The 22769-nt window shown below is 35.7% G+C and overlaps 1 protein-coding gene across 6 annotated transcripts in view; it reads left to right on the top strand.

Moving 5' to 3' along the window:
• The window catches only part of CDK17 (cyclin dependent kinase 17), a 94957-nt gene that overhangs the window by 16654 nt on the left and 55534 nt on the right, over positions 1 to 22769 (top strand). For all 6 annotated transcript variants that reach the window (XM_074870795.1, XM_074870797.1, XM_074870799.1 and 3 more), the window contains one exon: positions 22230 to 22378. In XM_074870795.1, the coding sequence (XP_074726896.1) occupies positions 22261 to 22378 (118 nt within the window). In that variant the 5' untranslated portion in view covers positions 22230 to 22260. The remainder of the gene's footprint in view (positions 1 to 22229; positions 22379 to 22769) is intronic.

Below are 22769 nucleotides of genomic sequence, written 5' to 3'. Positions count from 1 at the left end.
TCTTCTGCTTGTCATTCTTACTTGTCTCTTATGCTGTTGTGTTTGAATGGTAAGCAAGAGCTAACCTAGTCAGGAAAAAAGCAAGATACCTGGTTTATGTAGCTCTGTTGTAATAGATTTGCTCAACATGCAGACAGTACGTATAGCAAGAATAGGCTTAAAAAGCATTGGTCCCAACCAATGCTATGCTTTGTAAATCAGATTTGAATGAATAACATATAAATTTAACGATAAATATGTATTTGAAAAACAAATCAATGTTAATTTTATTAACCCTGTAGATAGGAGGTTCTTTAATGGGAGGATAGAGATTTTTATTGTGCAGTTTTGTTAGAGTGATCAAGAAGTGTGGGAGGTGGACGTGGGAAAAGGACAACTCATAGCAGTCAGTCTCATCCCTAGGATATCCTGATTCTGTGTGTGTCTGACATTCAGCATGTGAAGTCTGCATTTTTTTTCCCTCTGATGTCTAATATGAGACAAGTAGTAAATTTCATGCTAATTTAAAAATCTTTCAAATTCAAAATTTAGAGCTTTTTCTAGCAGGTTGTTAGCTAGCTGTATATTTAATTACTTAAGCTCAGAAGTTAAATGTGCAAATATCTTAATTTGTTCTCTGTTGAAGGGAGAAGGTTCTCTTCAGGCATCACTTTATCAGGTGCAGTATAAATGTATCAGCACGAGTCCTGTTCTCTATATGAGGCTAAGATCTTGCACATGTATAGGCATGCAAGCTGCATATAGTTATGTTTGCATGTTCAGTATTTCTTTTTTCCTAGTCTCTAACACTTCATAAAGTTCTTCAAGCTTATTCCAGGTAGTCTGATTCTTGGGAAGGTGGTTGATCTGTACCTAAAGTATTTATGTTGCATGTGGGAAGCATATGATCTTTGTAAGGATCTGAATAGAGTTCATGAAAGCATGTCACAGGAAATTAGCTGGGAGAAGAGGTACCTCCATGCTTAGTTTGTTTCAGATTTGCATTGTTAATATTTGAATCCCTTTGCTTTTTTGCTGTCAAAATGTCATTATTTGGATCTTTCCCAATGTTTTCATTCAAGTGATAGGAAACAGAAGGGAAGGAACTAATTGGTATGAGCCTGGAAAACATGCTCGGAATATACATACAAGCATTTGTGCTTTCTTACCTGATTTCCAACAAGTGAGGTGTGATGGCAGAAGCATCATTCTGGGAATGTAGTTTGAGCTTTTGGAGAGTCAGAAATGTATTTTCACCCTTATTACCACTGAAGGAAAGTGTGGGTATTTCTCTCCTTACTCAGATTCTCTTAAATTCTTGCTTTATAATGAAGAGCTTGTCTTACTAGTTCATTAGTAATTGCTACATCCCACCATCTCTTTTGTCAGCGGGGCTAGGATTTCCTCCTACACACAGGGGGAAAAAAAAAAAAAAGAGAGAAAATTAGATAGTGATAGAGGCTAAAATTAAAAGAAATTTGAGAAGAAATAGGCCAGGTTAATCTCCAATTCTGTAAGACAGAAATTCTTTCTTTAGATTTTGGGTAAGAAAATTTATTCTTTTCTTCATAGTGGTATCTTTAGGGGGCCTGGCAACTCTGATGTTGCTGGGCAGAGAGTATTTCCACATAGGTCATCTGCTTGTTATGTGGACTGCTTGGAATAGCTACCATGTATTGACATTACGCATTTGATTAACGTATTTCTAAGTGGAAGGCTACCTGCAATTCAGAAGCAGTTGCACCTGATACCCTGGTTGCATCACAGCATGAGGCCAAGGCACTTCTAAAACTTAGTAAAAACCTAAACTGTGAAAGCTTATAATTCTGTCTGTGCTTCAGCATATCACGAGGACAGTATAGGTAGTAACAATTCAAACAAAAACATGAGAAGAAATAGTTTGTCACAACTCTAATGTGGTGGCTTGCATATCTTTTTCATTATCTTGGCTTCTGTCTGCACTGCAGTCACAGCAGTGGTGATACCTGATCTGGCTGTAAAGTAATTGGTTCGCATACTGCTACTGACAGCAGCAGTTTGTTGGAATTAGTTGTGAAGAATGTTACAAAACTTTCTATGAAGTCTTCCAGTTATCCCCCTCCATGACTTGGAATTTTTTTATTCCCTGCAGGTTAAAAACCCTTCCCTTTCACTTTTCCATGTTCCATTTAACTTCAGTGTTCAGTGACTGGAGTAAATGTTTTTTCAACAATTTGTTTCTCAGTCTGTGATTGCAAGTGTTCAGTGAATGTTTATTTCCCCTTGCCCGGAGAATTTACTGTACAGTTTGAAAATACAGTCTAAATATGCAGAATAAAAATAGTCCATGTTGTGCTGAAGTTGAAATTTTTGCTGAGGCTGTGTGAAGCAAGAGCTTGTTTGGAAACTTTGTGTTTTGTTGGATTGTTGTCACCTGTTGTCATGAGTTCTCAAAACTAAAGGAAAACTATTCCACTATCAGGATGGAAATATGCAATAATAAATGTTTTATAGGAAATAATATTTGACAATCCTTGTAATATTCCTTTCCCTCCGCTGTTGTCATGCTAGTAGGGCTTTTTTCTTGTGGGGGTAGACAGCTTCTAACTTCCTTACGTGTTCAGAGAAGTGTATGAGCTTAAGTGGTCACGATCTCTGTTTGAATCATCAGTAAGAGTTATGTTATAAAACAGGTTGTGTGGCATTACTGACACTTTATTCTACTGAACTAGAAAATTGCTTGCAACTTGTTGCCTTTAGACCAAGCCTTCTTTTTTTCTACATCTGGAAAGTCAGGTAATTGGTTTTCAGGAAGTCACTTCTGCCTTTTTTCTTCTTTATTTCTTTAATAGCTTGATTATTTTACCTATTCCCTAGACAACAGGTGTCCACAAGCATTAATTGACTTCCATATTGTCAGTCTAATGGCAAGATTGAGATGTAAGTTCGTATGGAAAAGGCAAATAATACTCATCAAAAATAGAGAGGGAAGAAAAAGTAATGCATTTTAAAGTGTGAAGAGTATGAAGTTTCTTTGTTTAGATTCAGATGACTCCTAAGTTTTTTTAAGGTTAAGGTGTAACATTAATACATTTGTGTTGATTCTCCAGTCTATATGATAGATAAGTATTGATTCATGGGGATCAGTACTTGGGGTGAATATTTTGATGGTTGATGAAGAAATTGATTCAGTATTTCAGATTTGCTATTGATGTGCAAGTTAGAGTTTAGCTGGAAAAGCTAAAGCAAATGTGATCTTTATTTTTCAAAGGACTTGATTGTGTATATCTTTGCTATGATCCCTATGATTCATTTCTTCAGCTTTTCTTCACAATAACTTACTTGACTCAAGTTTGGGCACTTCAGAAAAATTATATGATTTCTTACGTATTTCTTACGTATCCTGAAAAGGATAGGATTTCCAACGTAATTCTCTCAGCATGTCTCAACATTAAAAATAGATCTGTGAAATTCTTTCAATTTTTTGGCAATTTCTCATTGTAAATGTGCAACGTTGGATATTTTAATTTCTAATAAAAATTGTAGCTGATTTTTAAACAAGCTTTAGCCTAGCTTGGAAATGGACTTTTTTAAAATCAATGCTAGAAGAGGAAAAAATCGGTACTAAAAGTATTTGTCAAGATTTCAGCCTTATAGTGGGTCATTTCTGATGCTTTCAGTAGAAACCTCAGTCACAAATTACTATTTTGTTCTTTGGATTTCAAATCTTCAATGTTAGCTTTGCTTATTTGGCTGTATATCTATTTCTTTATTTGCAGAAAGGATACCTTCAACAGAGCAGGAGAACTTAATGTCTCGCATATCTAGTGTAATCAAGAATAAGCTGTGATAAACAAGGTTAAGAGTAAACTAAAGAGCAGAAATGCATATTAAAGTACACTTATGTAAGGAGAATATTTTTAAACTATGCTGGCTTAGTGGTGTGGATTTTGTAAAGGCACTCATATGGTCTTGTAAACACATGCAGTCTAAGATGGTGTTATCTTGGGTATAAGACTTTTGATTCTGTAGAGATCATGGAGGGTTGAGAGACTAAATCCATTGTCAATGTTCTTTCTTATTTGCTTGAAAGCTTTGAGGGTTATTTACTGGGGATTTTTGTTGTTGTTTTTACTTCAGAGCCAAATTCAACTTGCATGCAGTTTGCAAAAGCTTTCACATTTTCCTTTTTTAATGCTTTTATTAAAAAAAAAAGAGAAAGATAAACACACGGGAAGAAAATCCCACTACCCTAAGGCATACTCAAGATTCTGAAAATACTTTTCTGAGCGGTGTCCATCATAATGGAATCTGGATCAGACCAGAAGCAACTGTAAAATGCATTTACTTCCTTTCATTGTTAGAATAGCATGATGTGAACTTCTAAATATGGCTTTAATATTTGATTATACTATTAGGAAGATAAAATAATCATAGATTATTAGTTGGGAAAAAGATGAAAAAATGGATTCTAAACCCACGTTCATATGTTATGCTTTGATGTCAGGCTTTTAGTTGAATCTGTAGCAAGGTAAACTGTCCTGAAAGTTGTTGGGAAAAAATGGGTATGTTTCTGTAGTATTGACTTCCTGACCACTTTATACTGTTCCTTGTGTGAGCTTGATGCTTAACTATTGTGAATGTGTTTCATGTTTCAACTCCTTGAAAACATTTCATCCCAGTATTGAATCCCAATTTGTCTGCTGCATGATTTAAATAATCCCTACAGAGAACTGGAGATTGCTACATACATTTGTCCAGAGCAAATCCTTCTCTGAAGATTAGTATATAGTCTTTACATAATTTTCTTTCCAGAAGTACTGTTTTTGAAGACATACTTTTCAACAGTAGCCATGCAAATACAATGAAGGAAGTTATGGATTTTTTCATGTTAATATTTTTCTTGTTAAATTTATCCATTTGGGGCAAAATGGTGAGACTATCCACCTTCAGGGATGAAAGCATCAAGTAGCTGGTTAATTTAAGTGTCTGTATCGCTATATATCTTTTTGATTCTATTAGATATCTATTGTTTAGCCATACCCGCTCTTACAGTCAAATACTGCAAATGTTTTAAATAACTTTACCTTCAGTAATAATGCATTTATTTCCAAGCAGTCTTGTTTTGTCTCTTGCTTTTCACTCAAGTTAAAATAGTTCTAAAAAATGTTAAGTATCAAGAAAACAGAACAGAAAAGTCAACACTTACCACCATTTAGCCTTTAACTGTAGTGTATTGCTTTTCATAAGTAAAACAAATCTTTTTCCTCCTAAGAAATCAATTCTGTCATTAATATTCAGGCTTAAGGACTATGTTATTGTGCAGCTATTAGTGTATTTATCTTATTTTAAGGATTTTTAAAAAAATTTGTTGCAGGTTAATAGTTTATTGTATTGGAAATTTTAGTTGTAATTGCTTCCAAACCAGATATGAATATGCATTGTGACAGCTCTTAATTATGTAAAATATCAAACCTTCCTGTCAAATTGGCTGAGTCACATATTTCTCAACTTTTTTTTTTCTAAGGTATTTCAGATTTAAGGAACTGCTATGCGGGGTACAAGATAATTAGAAATAATAGCACACTTCAGTATTTTTACTTGAATAGTTTCAGCTGCATGAAATTTAAATTGGCCATCTAGGCTAAGGGGCCGAACACAGATGGCAGAGTAATGACTGGCTAGTGATCTGCTTTATAGTTGAAAGGACTACTCTAATTTTACAGGTGAGGAAATACACTTTTAAAAACTTTGACTAGAACAATCCAAAATTTTTCAGAGCAAGCTGTTTTAAGAGCTGTAGAATACATGATACTAAACCTGAATAACTTTAAAGTGATTTGCCATTGCTTTAAGATATATCTGATTTAATAAAAATAGTAAATTTTTTTGCAGCAACATTAAAAATGTTAGCTAGACTGTGTAAGAAAGAAGTTTGCATACTGCTCTGGTTCTTACTCTGTGTAAGAGTTGTCATTTGTTTCTGTGCTAGCATCCTCACATAAATCACGGTATGTATCTTTTGCTGTTTCTGAAAAGGACAAAAATTGTTGTTTGCCTGCAGGGGATGACTTACAATTAATTCTGTTAAAGAGCCATTTCTAATATTACCTTATTTCTGAATTAAAAAAAATAGTTTTTGGGTTTTGAGGACGACTTATAAATCTGTTCTTAAACTTTTTTCTTCACTTCAGTTTCTCATGGCCTGACTTCTGGTTTTATCACACTTTTTGGTCTTTCCACCTTCTTTGAGGATGGGATAAATGAAGGGAGTACCAAAATAGAGTCTGCATAGTGTATGTATGTCTCTGAGGAATTAGAGCACTTTTTCTGGTATCAGTAGGCATCATTCCTTTGACTAAATGTTCAGATGATTTTTAGATAGTAACACTACATTGACTTAAGGATTCCTATGTACAGTAAAGGAAACCAGAGATCTTTGAAGCTCTGGAGATCTTGTGTCTCATTCCTTTTCAAAGATTAAAATGTGCCATAGGCACTTAAGGGTTCACTAACTGCATGTGGCAAATCATTAGCATATTTTGTGATAGAGCAAAAGTGATGATAAATCTTCAACCTTTCTTGCATTACGTTTGTAAGAAGACTTCACAACTACAAACTAGCCCAAACTTTGTTCTTTACTCTTGTGTGTCCTTCTTAGGAGTCATTTCTGAAGGAACAATCCCTTGAGACTTAACACTTTATAGATATCTGACTAATTTTGCAAAGATAAGAAGTAATAATCATGGCATTGAGTAAAGAGGAGAATGGTATCTTGGCTGAATGCTTCAATTTTTTCTCCTATGCAAGACAAAGCCTTAGTTTAAAGATGGTCCTGTGGAGTAAGGGTGGTTCTAAAACTTTTCTTTCTTGAAAACACTTGAAAACTGGGAAAGTGAAGGTTTGGAAAATAGAAAACTTCATATTTTACTATAAACCTTCTTGAGCTCATGTAAGTTTTGGAAAACTTACATTCACAAATGAAATTTAAAGCAAGCCTTTTGGTCTTTGAGGTGTCTTGTGTTGGCCTAATGGTTCTCCTGGAAGTTGATGGGAGTTTTAACATCCTCAGTGGGAGAGTAATTAGGTCAATGATAAAAATTTTTTAAAGAAGCAAGCTACTAAATCAAGTAAGGGTGGAAAAGATTTCTTTAAACAAAATGTAAAGTATGAATATTAATCTGTAATTGGACTTCTTGAAAACACTTGTTTCTTTGATGCGTGGAATAAGATTGTTTAGGGGGCTGCAGGGTTTTTTGGTTGCTGTTTTATTACTCTGGAAAGCTGTCTGTACAACTAGCTTTATGTGGGCTCCTGTACCTCCGATCACAGCTTCATCTGTAGCAATAGCAGATTAGTTCGTTACTCTTACTGCGGGATTACCCATCAGTACAATCTTGATCCAGATCAAGTGTAAGCAAATAATAAAACTTCTGTTGACTTGATCAGAACATGCAACAATGCTGCTTTTCAGCTTTGTGGTGGCTGTGGTCGGACAGCTGATCTCTGTTCAGCATAGATTTGGAACAGAATTGCACTCAGAGTGTTTTGAACAGATTCATACAGAGAAGCTGGAGAGCTCTGGTGCTTTGCATCGTGTGAATGTGTGGGTTTTTGATCTAGTAATTAGGCAGTCTAATACCCAGTTTACTGACGTGAGATGTAGATAAAGTTGCTGTCATTGTTTTCCCTTTTTATTGGTGAGTGAACTTGTTGCATAGTTTGCTCCAGTCCTTTCTCTAATTTCTTTTCAATACCTTGCGAGTCTCCTTTCTACTTCAGTTTATTCTCTCTTGTCATTTCATAGTTTGTGTCTGTCTGTCATTGATTGCCCATTGCAGTTCCTTTCTCAAGCTTCGTTCTTCAGTGGCTCTAGTTGCTTTATCATGGAAACGTCAGTATATTTTTAGCCTTAAAAATTGTTTTGTTGTAACTTTTAAAATTGTAGACTCTGGTGTAACTTCCCTAACAAGACCAAGCTTGTATGTATGGCTTCTGACATATAATTTGCTCACAGTCTATTTTAGTAGATGTTTAAATACTGGTAGGATACTAGCAATAAAAATAGCTGATCCTTTTTTTTTTTTTCCCTATAACTGCATGGTGGTAGGACATAATTTCTCTTCAGTAGCTCATATGCTTTAACGTAATTGAAGACTGATTGCTGAACAAGCAATTGAAGTAGCTTTTATGTGACTTATGATGGGGACAGCATAGTACAAGTTGAGCTGTTAAACAACAATCATCACAATGAGGTTAGGTTTGGTTTTTGATCTTTATAACCTGTGCAGTTCTTGTATGTTTACTTGGTTGCTTGACACCTTCCAAGATTTCTGTATGAGATTTCACTAGCAGTTTCTTGTATGTCTGTCTGGTTTCAGTAACAATATACCAAGATAATAACGTATTTTTAGTTGTTACTGCTCTGAAAATTGAAACGGATTTTTTTAGCGACCCCTCCTTAATTTTGAACATTCAGTCTTGATTCTTGGAAACCACCTTTGCTTTCATTAACTTGAGTATGTTTTATATTTTTTGTGTAAAACAAAAGCGAATGTGCTTCTACTGCAATTTTAGTCAGACAGGAGGCACTTCATGCCTCCCACATTTGCTGCCATCATCCAGTTTCTCCTACAGCTCTTCTCAATAAAGTTAATGAATTCAGAAGGGAAATACTTCATAATCACATTGTATCTGTTTTTTCTTTCTTCATAGTCAATAACTACATTTTGGACCCTGCTTCCAACAGCAGAGATAACTAAGTTGTGAAGAACCAAAGCTCTCTTGATTTCTGAAACAATTTTGCAAACATTCATCATCTTACTATATTATGACATTGGTTTAGTTCTGTGGTGGATTCTATTCTCTTTTAGGTTTTCATAATTCATTTGATGTCCTGAGCTCTTCATCTGCATTTTGTTGGAGCCTCTCCCCTCCAGTAAGAATACATTCATAGAGGTGGAGGGTATAGTTGTTGGGATAGTTGGTTTTTTATTATGCAGAAGGCAAGTTTATTCATGCCTGACCAGATAAAGGAAGGAAGAGAGTGTCAACCTATAGTCCTTTGTCAAGGAATCTTACAGTCTGTGCGCACCACAGCATTATAGTGAAAGAAGAACCTGAACTTCTGGCCTGCTGAGGCAATGAAGATCATCTAGAAGAGCTAGGAACCCCCCCCCGATTATGTCAGAAGTGCTTATTTAAATGCCCTGGTAAAAATACCTTCAAAAAGTATTCCTTATGACCTCTAGTAGGGACATACCTAGAACAGAGATGGACAGTGAAGGAATGGTGGCGTCCCAAGTTTCACTGACTGTGGGCGATAGAAGATACAAATATCCCAAAAGGCTGTTGAAGCAGTGAGATGGTCCCAGTTGTTTGAAATGACAAATAATAAAAAAAAAAGTGAGTCCATGGGATTAACCCAGTCAACTGATATCTGACTGTACTACTTTTTAACTGAAATACCTTCATTGAATAATTTTTAAGGTAACAGGATCTGGAAATAGAACCTCAAATTTACTCTCAATTCCTGTAAATTTAATCAAAGGGTATGGCTTGTTGCAGTGACATTCTGGTGCAAGAAATGGTAATGCCTACGGGATTACTGTTAGAGATAGCACCTATATTACATGTACCATGTTGGGAAGAAAAAGATGCGGGTTTATTATGCTGTACACATATACAGTATACCTTTAGGCAGGATATCCATTGGACTGTGATCCAACTGTTTCTTTCACATGATTAAAATCAGAAATGGCAGAAATGAGAATGCTTCTGACAGTTCAGCTGAAGGAAGCATGCACAGTTCAGTAGACAGAAGTAAATCACTTTTCTGTTTCCCTGTTGTATGGGTGCTATAACTAGGCCTTCATTAAAACTACAGTTTCTTTGTTACTAGCAAAGTTTGCTTATTGTTATTGAACACAAAGTTATCTGTGTATGTGTATCTTGTCTCTATGTGAAGTAACCCTATAGTTTACTACAGTAAATAGTAATAGTGAAAGCCTCTGCAGTTCTGGTTCACCATTCAGCTGATGAGAAGTTTCATTCTCAAGTCTTGTTATAAAGGTGTACTAAAAACACAGAGTTCAGGGAGATAAAAAATTAAGGCTCATTTCATGGCAACAGTCTGGCAGATCTTTATTCTGAAGTTTTCACCACAGTGTAAGAGTGAAATAATTGTGTAAAGTTAATCTTAAAGGGGATTTTTTAGAAGTTATTTACTTTAAAAATAACTTCTTTAAAAGCAAATGTAGTTTAGTTTTCATAATAAAAACAATTTAACAGCTTGTTTTATTTACTTCACAGATCTTGTTACCAGGTGTTGTGCTGAAACTGCATTCAAGATGCACGACAAATTTCAGTATGATAGTACTTGATTATTTCGTGTTTTTACAAATTACTAATGAGGCATAGATGACTAGTCCTTTTGAAGACATTTTCTTGGGTTCCTTTTTATTAAAATGTAGACTAATTTTAAAGAAAGCAAAGCTATAGATCTGAATTACAAGTACTGCAAGTGAAAACTAGAAGCTTCTTGGACTGTTTAATTTCAGGTTTATGATCCTAGTTATCAAAAGGAAATGTAGTGGGAGGATTCTTCTGGTTACTCTTCAGCATACTTGGGTATGTTGAAAAGTACCATAGTCAGGTGGTAAAACAGACAGAAGGCTCCCTTAGAATGCAGCTAAATTTATTTTAAAGACTATTTTGTCAAAAGGGTACTGTTTCCCAAGGCTGTTGAACTGGGTCATTCAAGAACAGCTCAAGTACTTGACATAGAAGCAGTAGTTTGGTGAAGGAATAGCACATCCTAAAATTTTTAAGAAATCGGCCTTATATCAATCAAAACATAATCTTTTACTCGTTGAGATAAGAGATGACATCAGTTGGGCTTTGTATCTCAAAGGTTGAAAGGCAGCATATTAGAGCAGGGTTTTGCAAAGGAGGTTAAGAAGCAAAGATCCAAATAGCTAGTGAGAATAAATAAATAATTATCCAAATTAATTCCTAAGATTACATCTGTTGCCCTTAAACTTTGTATACTAATTTTGAATGTTAATGCTTCTTTAACCTGAATTTTCTAATATATGTATCTTCATTCCAGCACATAGATTCCAGAACGAAAAAAACAGTATGGAAACCGAGTTACTGAAAGAATGTAATGGGGGAGAGAGGAAGAATTAGAGGAGCTCGGGCGGCTCTTTCACTGTGGAGAAACAGGGGTCCCTATATGTCCTTGAGCAACTCAGTTCAGTCTGTAGCGATAGGAGGAGGGGTAATGGTTTTAAACTAAAGGTAGGTTCAGACTAGATAAAAGGAAATTTTTTACGATGAGGGTGGTGAAATGCTGGAACAGGTTCCCCAGAGAGGTTGTGGATGCCCCATCCCTGGAAACATTCAAGGCCAGGTTGGATGGGGCTCTGAGCAACCTGATTTAGTTGAAGATGTCCCTGCTTATTGCAGGGGCGTTGGACTAGAGCACCTTTAAAAGTCCCTTCCAACCCAAACCATTCAATGATTCTAACTCTACTGGACTATTTTGAGGGTTATCTCATTTGGTGACATTATAACAGTTAGGGCTCTTTTTTTCTCCCCTGGAGTTTTACAGCAAAACTACTTCAGTACTTCTCCAAGTGAAAAACTTATGTTCAGTGCAGATCTATATTAGACTACGACACTAAATGTTGCTGAAGTAAGATTCTTTAGGGAATGTTGAGTATCTGTTGAGGCAGTGATTTAAATTTACCTTTTCATAAAACATTTTCTGTTTGTGAGACAAATCTTACAGTTTGGCAGCTTCATCCAGGTCACTGACAGCAGTGGCAATATCAGCCCCTGCAACACAGTTAAGATCCAGAATGGGAATTAGTTTGCTATGGAAGGGATTGGCCCACTGTTAGTCCTTGGCAGGATGAGATTGCGTAAGCGTTAGGCCCCAACAGCAGAAGTATGATAGAGTTTTTGTAATTCAGAAGAAATTATTTTCAAGACAAACATAAAATCTCACATCTTTCTGCCAGAGAAACAAAATAGAGCAGATGGGTCTGCGCAGCACAAATGCATGTTTGGAAATGGTGGTCTGTACGTATTGTGTGATCCTTTCTCTGCTTCTTTACAGAGACTTTGTAATAAAATATCCAGCTATCCTTACTCTGCCTTTAAGCTGTAGCTTGCAGGGTCCTAGAGAAATTCTGCTTTTCCATGTGTAACTGCTTTTGTTGATGGTATCAGTGTTGCTTGCCTGATACTAGCCACAGTTATTTTACCTTTTGTAATTCTGTTAAAAAAAATTCTGAAGACTACTTGTGTTTCAGATTTTGTTTGCTAATTATTCAAGTTTGATTTAATGTTATTGACTGACATTAATAGTTGTTACTTTCCCAGGTTTCCTATCAAATAATGCTCTCTTACTGATCTGTCATTTACTTACAGATATGGATTTTTCTACTTTTATCATGTATCCACTGAGTCTAGCTGACATCTTGTCACTGTCTCAATTCTGTATAACTTTTTTTCATTATTGTTGTTTCTTAATCTTCCACTGGTCTCTGTTCAAGGTCCAGAAAACTTGCTTGGATACGTTCAGGTAGAAAACTGGTTATACTAAGAGAAGGTAATGTAAAGTTTGAGTAGTATCCTTTGATGTGCTAGACTGTTTGCTCAGTCTGGGAGGGGCGTGACCTCTCAAACTGATTAACTGGAGTCGCCCAAATTATGGATTTGTAATTTAGTTGTTCTGCTTAGTTTCAGAATTTGGGAACCCTTCTCTGAACTGAGAGGAAGTTAATGTCTCTGAACTCACACTCAGTTACCTGGAGGAAGAGCAAGCAGTATGTAAGATTGTGTTTAAAAGACACACAGGGAAGAATTATCAGCACAGGCAGAGAAAAGGAACATCCAGTAGATACAGAAGGATCTTCAGTCTCCAAATCTGTTAGTCTCTGTGTAGAGTTCTTGGTTTTGAGCCAACAGTGACAGTTGTGACAGCTTAATGTGTGGCAGTTGCCTTATTTTGTATGTTTAAATTAAGATGTACCTTTTCTTTTTTCCCCTGCTCCTGGAAAGTGCCCTGAAAAATACCTTTTGTGAGGCTTGGCAGGATGACTTAATTTGGGAGTGGGATGTTGCTGCAGAAGTATTGAGACAGAAAAAGAAGAATCTGCGGTGGGAATGATAATGGCCTGAACCTATTGCAGAGGATGAAGGCACTTGTGCTGAATGCTTTTACTTTTATTTCGTATCTATTTGTTCTTGTTTTCCCTTGTCATCTTTCCTTAACAGCGTTTGCTGTTGTCCTTTATTTTGTTCACAGATTGCATTTATTTCAGATCTCAGTTTTTGTTTAGCTAGGCTAAATAAGCTTAAGGCAAAACTCTGCATTTTTTCAGGCTACTTTTCTGGTACAGAGCAGTTATATCGCACTACTCCCAGTGAGGACAGTCTCACCTTGCATTTGATGTGCACTAATGATCAGTGCTCTCCTTCCATGGAGGTATTAAATTGGCTTAAGCAGGCTCATGCTTTCTTCTCTGCCTTGTAGGGCATATTGCCACCACCTTTTTGTTGCCAACATAACTATTTGCAAAGCCGCTTGGCAAACATATGTCAAAACTCTTCTTTCTTTCCCAGGTTGTCAACTAAATAATAATTTGCTTTAGGAACAGTGTCTGTCTTATGTGTTTAGTATCCCTGGCAATGGATGTTTAAATGATCCATGTGTGCATATCCAGTTGACCATTAAATGACAGCATGAACACTTGAGACAGATGTAGCAACATTTGTCTGAATGTTGTAACAGAACAAATCGGTCCCATGCTGGGACATCTTGACTGCTATGTAAAAATTAATATAGCAGAAAAATCTATAATTGACTTATTGTTCAGAGATTTTCCATTAGTGAGGAATCTCTGAAGTTGTACCAATTACAGGACTGGATAAGGGAAGAAAAGAGAAGAATTTCTGAGTTTTTAAAAAATAGCAAATCAGAGCAATTTATCAGTTTAGGTAAAATATGTTAATTAATTTTAAAAAAATCTTTGAACTATAGTTCAAAGATTGTTTATTGCAAGAACGAGTTTTAGTGCCCCTTCAGAATTTTCTTTTAAGATATCTCAGTAGAGATATTGCATGTACTCAGCCTGACTATGAGAAACTTGTTTAGGCTGTTGTTTCTTTCAGTAGTTACTTTCTTAGTTGTACCTGAGGTTTTCTATCTCTATATTATTTCAGAAATAGTAATTGTACCACAGCTGCTTATTGTCAGAAATCTCCAGAAAAATGCAGAAGAGACTGATATATGCATTAATAAGTCTCTAAAGAGTCTGTTTTATCATACCATACTTTTCTTAATGTCTTGTTTTGTGTCTCGGTATAATGCATTCAGTGCATCAGATCTTAAAAGTGGCATTTTATTCATAGGAAAAATATACATGTATGTTGTCAGTACTGTAGAACATGATCTACACTGTGCTGCTTATAGTGTTCCCTATTCACTAATTGAAAATTCTTCCTGTGTTGCTATACTGTGCTTTCTTCCAAAAAAAACAGCAAAACAAAACCCTCAACTGGGAAACAGCTTTGTTTCTCTTGCCTTTTTTAAAAATTCTCTTCTGCATGCACATAGAAGTGTAAGAGAAATGCATCTAAAACTGTCTGGTTTTAAACCATTCCTGACTCTTTGATATTACTCATATGCACAAGCATGTATGCATACAATATTTATGGAAGGGTTTGGTTTGACTTTTGCTTTGTATGTTTTAATGTAAGGAAGGCCTTTCTCTCTGGGTTGGTGGGGGGAGGGTGTTCACACTATACAGAATGTATTTGAGGTTCAACAAGTAATGAACCCAAAAATTAGACATTTGGAGGAAAAAAATTGTGAGCTGTAAATTTACAGCAATTGTACCAATTAACCATAGAAAATTAATTTTTTATGATGGTCTTTGTTTTGTCTGCAGTTTTAATAACTACAGAGCTTTTTTCCTGGGATGATCTCTGTTACAGCTCTCACTTGGTGGTTAGTTTCCAGGCAGGCCATGATAAGGTTTCATCAACAGCTTCCCCAGTGTAATTAATTTCTGTTTTAAAGAGAAGGCGGCCCAAACCTTTTATTATTTTGTTTACAAACTTGCACCACTGTTCTTTGTTTATCCAAATCAAGAGTGTCTCTAGTTTTTCTCTTAGTTTATATTGCTGTATTTGTTGTGTCTCTTGGTGCTTGATTCCAGAATGTTGAAATAAGTTGAAAGCTTTTCCTTGCCTTAGATCTTGGGTTGTAAATACAACTTTTTTGTGAGCACAAGAAGAAGCAAACGTTGGAGACTCTGGTCATAGAAGTTCAGATGCTTACAGGACAGGTGGTGCTGGGCTAGAGCTACCAGAGGTTGAGAAAAGGTTCTTCAGTATGAGATTCTTTGATTTGGTGCCTGAATCGTGACTGAGGGCAGGGAGAGGGGAAGCAAACCTTCAGTTTTTGGAAGTCTATGCCTTTTATTGATGGAATTGCTCAGGCTCGCAAAAGATTACAGATACTTTTCAGTCTTAGAACTAACATGGTCTTCCTGAGCCTAGAAGAGGTTTTCTGCTCTGTTTTCCCCCGAAGACTGGCTCATTTGCAAGACTAAGGAAGATGGTCCCAGAAGTGTGATGACTGCAATACTGTAAATCTGTCACTAAAGTAATCTCAATGTTAGGGAGCAGCAAGCTTTGCATGCACAACTTGCAAGATTTTTTTTTTTTTTCTGAAAGCTGTATTAAGGCTTTATGCTTATTAATCAAAGCTCGTAAAATTACAGACATTGCTTTTGGTTTCCAGTGCACTTTGTATCTTTTGAGATGGAAAGTTCCATGGCTTGTTGGTAGCATATATGCCACATCCATGTAACCTTCTGGTTTTTGCCTTCTCCTTCAAAAGAAGACTTTGAATTTATGGGTCTGACAGCAAATGCAAGAAGCTTTGCCAGTCAGCTCATTCGTTTTGTTGGCTTAAATGTCAGCCAATTTAACCAGCCCCATACTGTGTTTTTTCACTTGGCTGTTGAGAGAACAGAACCTTTGATAATTAATGTGGAGCTATTCATCAGTACAATCTATCTAATCTAGGGAGATCTATCGAATAGAATGTCTCTGTTGATTTTGCTATTTGATACTGCTTGTATCTGTATGGGGGAAAATACATGTGTATATTTTAAAGAATGTAAACTTGCTATGATTACCTAAGTAAAGCTTTTTGAGTCCAAAAGAAAGAAGGTAAGCATAAGATATGGAAAAAGGACTGCAAGATTTGACCCTTCTGGCAGATTTGGTGTTTTTCTTTCTTTCAAATTCTGTACCAGTAGTATAGTTAAATATGCCTGTAGTAATGATCAGTATATTTTTTAACTTAAAGGATGATTTTTAAATAAAAAGACTTCTTTTGATTTCTGTCCTTTGTTATTCTTTAAGGGTAAAGGGTATGGTGGGGGTGAAGATAAGGAAAAGTATTCACAATCTAAATTAAATTAGGACAGGCTCATTGCGATATATTTCCTCTGTTCTCAGAGGCTTCTCCAGTTGATGATCTAGATCAGAAGCTGAATATAGATGCTCTTACTCACTTTGGGAGGAGCATCTTTGCCTATATTAACTAGGAAAACTAGCCTCAGATAAGTAACCTTTGTGAATACCTTTCTATCTCCAGTTTTCAGTAATTGTTTGGCTGCAATTCTATAAATACATAAAAAGGGGCTTCACCTCAAAAGTTTAATTCCATATTGAATACTTTTATTCATAAGGAAAAGGGTATGAGGTTCCTATTGTCCTTTTTTCACTGGACGGTCAAACTTAGTATGTGATATTTAACTTCACAATTATTTTTCTTTCCTAAGTAACTAAGGCTTTGTTTGTCAGATGTTGCTTATATCTGTACCATGTCAGCTCTTTGACCTAATGCAGCATAAAAGGTAATAACCTTTTAAGTAGCTCTGTCCCTGACAAGAGAGTCTAGTGGGCCAGAGTAATTTTGTTTCTAAAGACCAAGTGTGGAAAAGTACAGTAGAAAATTTTTTTCACTGATGTGAACAAATGCGAGTTGAGGCAAATACTGAGAACAGATGCAATGAGTAAGATGCCATATTTATAATCCTTTCTTGTAGAGTAGAATTGTGATTTTTATGGAATTGTATCAGTATTAGATGTGAATTTTACGAGTGCTCAAACTGGTGGTTTATAATCTTAGATAAATTATCCATATATTTCTTATTAGTGTAATTAATAGTTTGCTCTGTATTTGTGCAACATGCTCAAATCAATAGTGGGTTTTTTTTCTTGATTCAAGTAGTTTGAGAACAATTTAATAGATATAAACACTATGGAAAGCTGGTTTTCTTTTTAGATGAAGGGGACAATATCCTTGACAGGTGTTTCCTGCTTCTGTTTTTAATTAATATTGTTTGCAGTACTCTAAGGTTTTCAGGCCTCTCTGACAAAAGATTGGATTATCACCTTCAGAAATACTTACTCTTAAATTAGATTAATCTGAAATTATTAATGCAGCCAAGCAAATGACGTGTAGTTTATTGCATACTTGAAAACATTTAACAGACCTGTAACTGCTATAATTAAAATGCTAGTGGAAGTTTAAATTATTGTCTGTTCAGATTTGAATCATACAGTGAATGACACCATGAATTTTGCAAATCATTAACTGTAATGCTGAGGACCATATGAGAGAGAATTTCATGATTCTTGTTATTCTAGTTGTGTGGACTGTTTTTGTTCTTCAGTTGATGATACCTTACTTGATTTTCCACCTTAGACCCTAAAAAAGTAAGTCTCTTGACAGAATCTTCAGATCTCTTCAGAGCTCTGCCACACTATACCTTTTTGCAATTTTTTAAACTGTCTTTACACGGTTTGACCCATTGCTGTGTAAATGTACCCATTTGGTTGTAACGATTTTATGAAATCAGGTTGAGTGTCCCATGTGTGTTTGTGCCTCCTCCTATCCTAGGAGTTCATATGGAGTGCTGTTATCTGCTTTCTTCAGTGTTTTATGCCTGTGGCTTTAGTTTGTTAACCCATCCTTAAGGGCCATGCTGTGTCCATGCTGTTGTTCACTGCTGCTGTTTGTAGGGTTTCTGTTCCTGCCCTTTCCTCTCACTTTAGCTGTTGTCTTCAGATAATGAGTTTTTCAGAACAAGAACTGCCTTTAGATGTTTGGAAAACACCTAACGCCTTGTAAGACAGCTTGTAAAAACTGTCAAATAGCAACTTCAGTGTGTATCTAAGTGGAGAAATAATTTTAAAAGGCTTAATCTCTATGTAGATGCATCTTAATGTAATATAACATCTAGAAACAGAAGAGTCAGCATTTAGTCTGATCCAGAGTTTATTGAAGTTGAAGGACAGGTTCCCATTGACTTCAAAGGGCTTTGAATCAGCAAAATCTTAGTGAGCTTTTGGAATTTGTGGCCCTTCTGGAATAAACTGGCTGAAACTTAAGCTATTAAATAACTTCATTGCTTTTGAAAATTTTAGCTTAATTTGTTAAAATTTACAAGGATTAAGCACACAGCATATGTTAATTGCCTGTAAAGATCATTCCCTTTTTCACTTCCAAGATACCAAGGGTCTGGGAGCTTGAAGGGAGTGGTGGGTTTTTTTGAGAATTTATAGCTCTCAGTTTATAAGGTCTCTGACTTTTGGTGAATAGATGTGTGCAGAATCTAGTTGATTTATTACTTTGGAATTGAGGTGCTTTAATGTCTGTCTGCTATATATCCAGGGTGTTGTGGACATACGCATTTGCTAAATGAGAAGTGCTTTACTACAGGCATTGTGGAAAGGATCAGTCTGATACAGAGAAAAGGAGCCAGAACTCACTTGTTTAAATCTGATCTTACCTGGATGATTTAAAAACCGTGGAGTTTGTTTTCAGAGCTGTGTTACAGAGATCGCCTTTAAATAACATTGAGAGCAAAGCGGCTGTTTAAGACTATTGAAGCATACGGAGTTAATGACAATGAATGCTGGAAAATACTTTTTCTATAGGTTTTAAGGAGAAAAATGTGTACAAAAGATAAATTTTAGCATAGTTTTCACGAATTAACTTGTGTTGCTTTTAAAGACAAAAGTACCGACTTTTCGGGGTTAGACTGGAGATTGTAAGAAGCAGCAGTTCCGTTAATACATTGTCACTTCCTTCATTTCATAACAGTATAAGGATTGAACAAGTATGTCTCTGACAGATTTTCTGGGTTGTATCAGATAGTATCGTATCAAATTGCTTGTCCTCATTCTGTCTGCAGAAGACTAGAATTTGAATTCGTTACATTCAAGTGTATGCATTTATCTACCGTAACATCTAAATTATTTGATTTGGGTACAGCTTATTCAGAGTAGATAAATTTACAGCCCTGGGCTCTGTTCTAAAGCTCAAAAATAAATAGTGCATATTTTTTTCACAATTGGTAAGAAGTTGGGGGAACGTCAGGAGTCTTATATACATCTAATGGCTATGGTTAGATGCAGTTACTAATCAAGTAACTCAATTTTAGATTTAAATTAGATTTACTGTTAAATGGAGACAATAAGTATGCATCTGTTATGAATTGCTGAAAATTAGTATCAGACCATTCCTCTTTTTGATAAACAATTAAAATTGACTTTTCTGTGAAAATGCTGTCATTTTAGAGAACCAGTGCTAGCTTTGGATTCTGTAGATCATATTTTCCAAGCTCTGTTCACTGAGACCTTGTCTCAAACCACCAAGATTTACCAGGTTCTGCAACTTTGGCCAGAAGTGAGAATAAAGGAGTAAAAAATATAGGACGTTTCCAAGTGCTAGATACTGGTCACTCCTCTCTTTTTTTTTTTTTCCTTTCTCTCTTTTTTTTTAAATATATACATCCTTTACACATCTGAATTAACAAGAATACTGATGCTTTTAAGGGAGGAAAATTTGGTTTCGTATCAATGAGCATCTTTTCCTTGAAAAAAACTGAATTACATTTCAGTAGAAGGAAGCATTCTCTCACACATGGGTTCCTACTCCTGATTCCTTTTACTGTTAAATTCTTTTGAAATCAAGCCCTGAACTTAATTCAGAATCTTAGTAAAAATGGTACTTCAGCACTCCATGACCATCCTCTAACAGGAGAAATTTTGTAACTATAGTTAGCAAAATGTTTGCTTATATATTAGCTTGAGGTTTTTAAATGTGTCTTGGATTTTCTAATCCATGTGTCTGTTAATTTATATGTAATATTCTTCAGCAGTAGACCTTCTTCTTGATTAAAAAATCGTGTAGGCTTAAATATTTGCAAGATCAAAAGCCAGGAACAGCCTGTTTCCATATAAAGGCATCTGTTTTTTCAGTTACTGCCCAAGTGGAAAATTGGAAATAAATTGTTGTGCTGTCAGGTGGCTTTAGGGCATTACATAGCAAAAAAATTGCACGTATCCTTTTTGAGAATAATACATGTAGGAAGATGCAGGTTTCAAAGAACACTATAGGAAAATTGAGTAAAACCACATATAAAGGATGTGCCCTTCCAATATTTTTTTTTTTTTAAAACTAGGTTTTTAAAAGAAACATAGGCCATCGTTTTGGAAAAGTTAAAATAAATACAGAAATAAAGCAGTTTCAAGTAAGGACCTTTAAAGCAAGTCCTGAACAGGAAAAGTAAATGTTCTCCTTGGAACGTTCTCTGAATGCAGTTTCTTAACAATAAGAATATCCTGCTTTTGAATGAGAGAGCAAAATTATTCATACTAAGGTGTGGCTTTATTGCACATACAGCAACACATTAAAAGGGCAGTTTTGAAACTGTATCTCCAGCAGTTATATTATTATTTCATACATATCAGTACCCAGTTCCTGACTATTTCTGCCTATAGTAGCTGTGGTTGTCTTAAGTTGTTATCCTTTTTTGTAATCTGCCTCTTTCCCCTTGACTGCAGCTGCTGCTTTGCCAGTGATTGTACTGATCATCTCAGACTTTGGGGCTCAGATCTCAAAGGTCTTTTTATCAGTCCTTATGTGTTACTTACTGTCCTGCAATCAAGACTTGTGATGATTTAGTCTATGTGTGCATTCTCCAACCACCAAAAACCACTTACAACTTGTTCCACCCATTTGTTCTCCTTTTTATTATGTAGCATCTAAACAAAGAGTAAGCTGTGCAGTTCAAATGCGTATACTTAAAAGGACAATGTCTATAGAAGAGTAATCATATTCACAATTTGTTATTAAACGCAAATCTTCAGTATACTACTTCTAGCATTTTTCTGTTTAAAGGAGGACACTGAGGAAAAATTGATTTTTAAAAAAACTTTGTGAATTATGCATGTTGGAATGCAAAGAGTCTGATGCAGGAAAAAATATATGAGCAGCTCAGACTTAAAAGTATGCTGTGCTTGTGTTTGACGGTGCCGATGTGATTCTTGCAGTCTATGAGAAGATAAACAAGTTATTGTGAAGTAACATCTAGGGTGAATTGTCCATACGGAGTAACAAAGGACAGAATTGTGCTGCTTCTTGTGCGAGGGCAAATGTATGGCACGCTGCAAGTTCACTTACCAGCTTAGACTTGTGGCAACACGTTTATTGGCCTGGACTTTTGTTATTATTGCTTGTTTGCTTACCACTTTCCAAGGAGAAAGTGCCTCCCGCTTTTTTCCCAGTTTAGTCTTAATGCCTGACTGTAGAGAAACATCCATTCTGGCTGTTGTTACCAGGCCCTGGCTATTTATTTCCCTAGGTGGGATTGGGTTTGAGAATTGCCTTTGTGTTTAAGGCTTTCAGTGTTGTCCCCTTCCTCCTTTTGTGAAAAGGGCAAAATACAGAGAAGTTCAGTAACTTTTCATCCGTGAACAAATGGGCTGAAAGAGAGAGAAGGTTCCAGCCTCCTCCTCAGTGCGTTTGGTGAAAGAGGCGGAGGAGGAGGCAACAGACCGCACACTCATCAAATTTTCAGATGACTGCTTGTTTTATTATTGGGTTGTAAAATTAGTGATCAAATTAGCTGTTTTGTTTTTTTAAAAAAGCAGATTGTCATTTTTTTTCTAACAGAAATAAAAATTGTGAAAACATATGGGCACCTACCTCTCAAGATATTCCTCTTCAGTCCAGTAAACTTGCTTCAAGGATATTGTTTTAAGGATACCTTGCATATTGACTGAATTTTCTGTAAGCCTTCCTGCGTTTCTATGTGATGTAATGAAATTTCATTTTCTGATGAACTAATTTTTTCTCACCTTTTGCTTTTTATTTTTTTTTTTTTCAGGCTTCATTAAGCCAGACTTAATATTGATAGAATGAAAAAGTTTAAGAGGAGACTTTCCTTAACCTTGCGTGGAAGCCAGACCATTGATGAATCTCTGTCTGAGCTAGCAGAACAAATGACAATTGAAGAAAACAGCAGCAAAGATAACGGTAAGCATATCTTTCACTTTCCAGAAAATGTAAGAATTTTGTTGGGCCACACTCAAGTGAATGTTGTTGGATTTTATTTCAGTTTTCACAATTGCATGGTTTCTCACTAACCTTTTTTTTTGGATTTATGTTAGATTTGACTACCATGGTTCTTTTAACAGGTTGATATGTTGTTGCATATTGGTTTGGGTTGCTTTGATATTGAAGTGTTATGCAGCTATTTATCAAAAGCTACCTAAATTGATAATTTCATGTGGTGTGCAGCAAGAATCGTAGATGCTCTTTCATTAGTGGGTGTCACATCAACTTCATATGGCTTCAAATTCAGTTTTATCTCAAACTCATTATTCGGTAATATGATGGATATTAATTGCTTAAGTATTATAAATAA

The sequence above is a fragment of the Strix uralensis genome, chromosome 5 (assembly GCF_047716275.1).
Source record: "Strix uralensis isolate ZFMK-TIS-50842 chromosome 5, bStrUra1, whole genome shotgun sequence".
Classification (NCBI taxonomy): domain Eukaryota; kingdom Metazoa; phylum Chordata; class Aves; order Strigiformes; family Strigidae; genus Strix; species Strix uralensis.
Note: the sequence above shows the minus strand (reverse complement) of the source record. Positions and strands in the feature narration are given on the sequence as shown.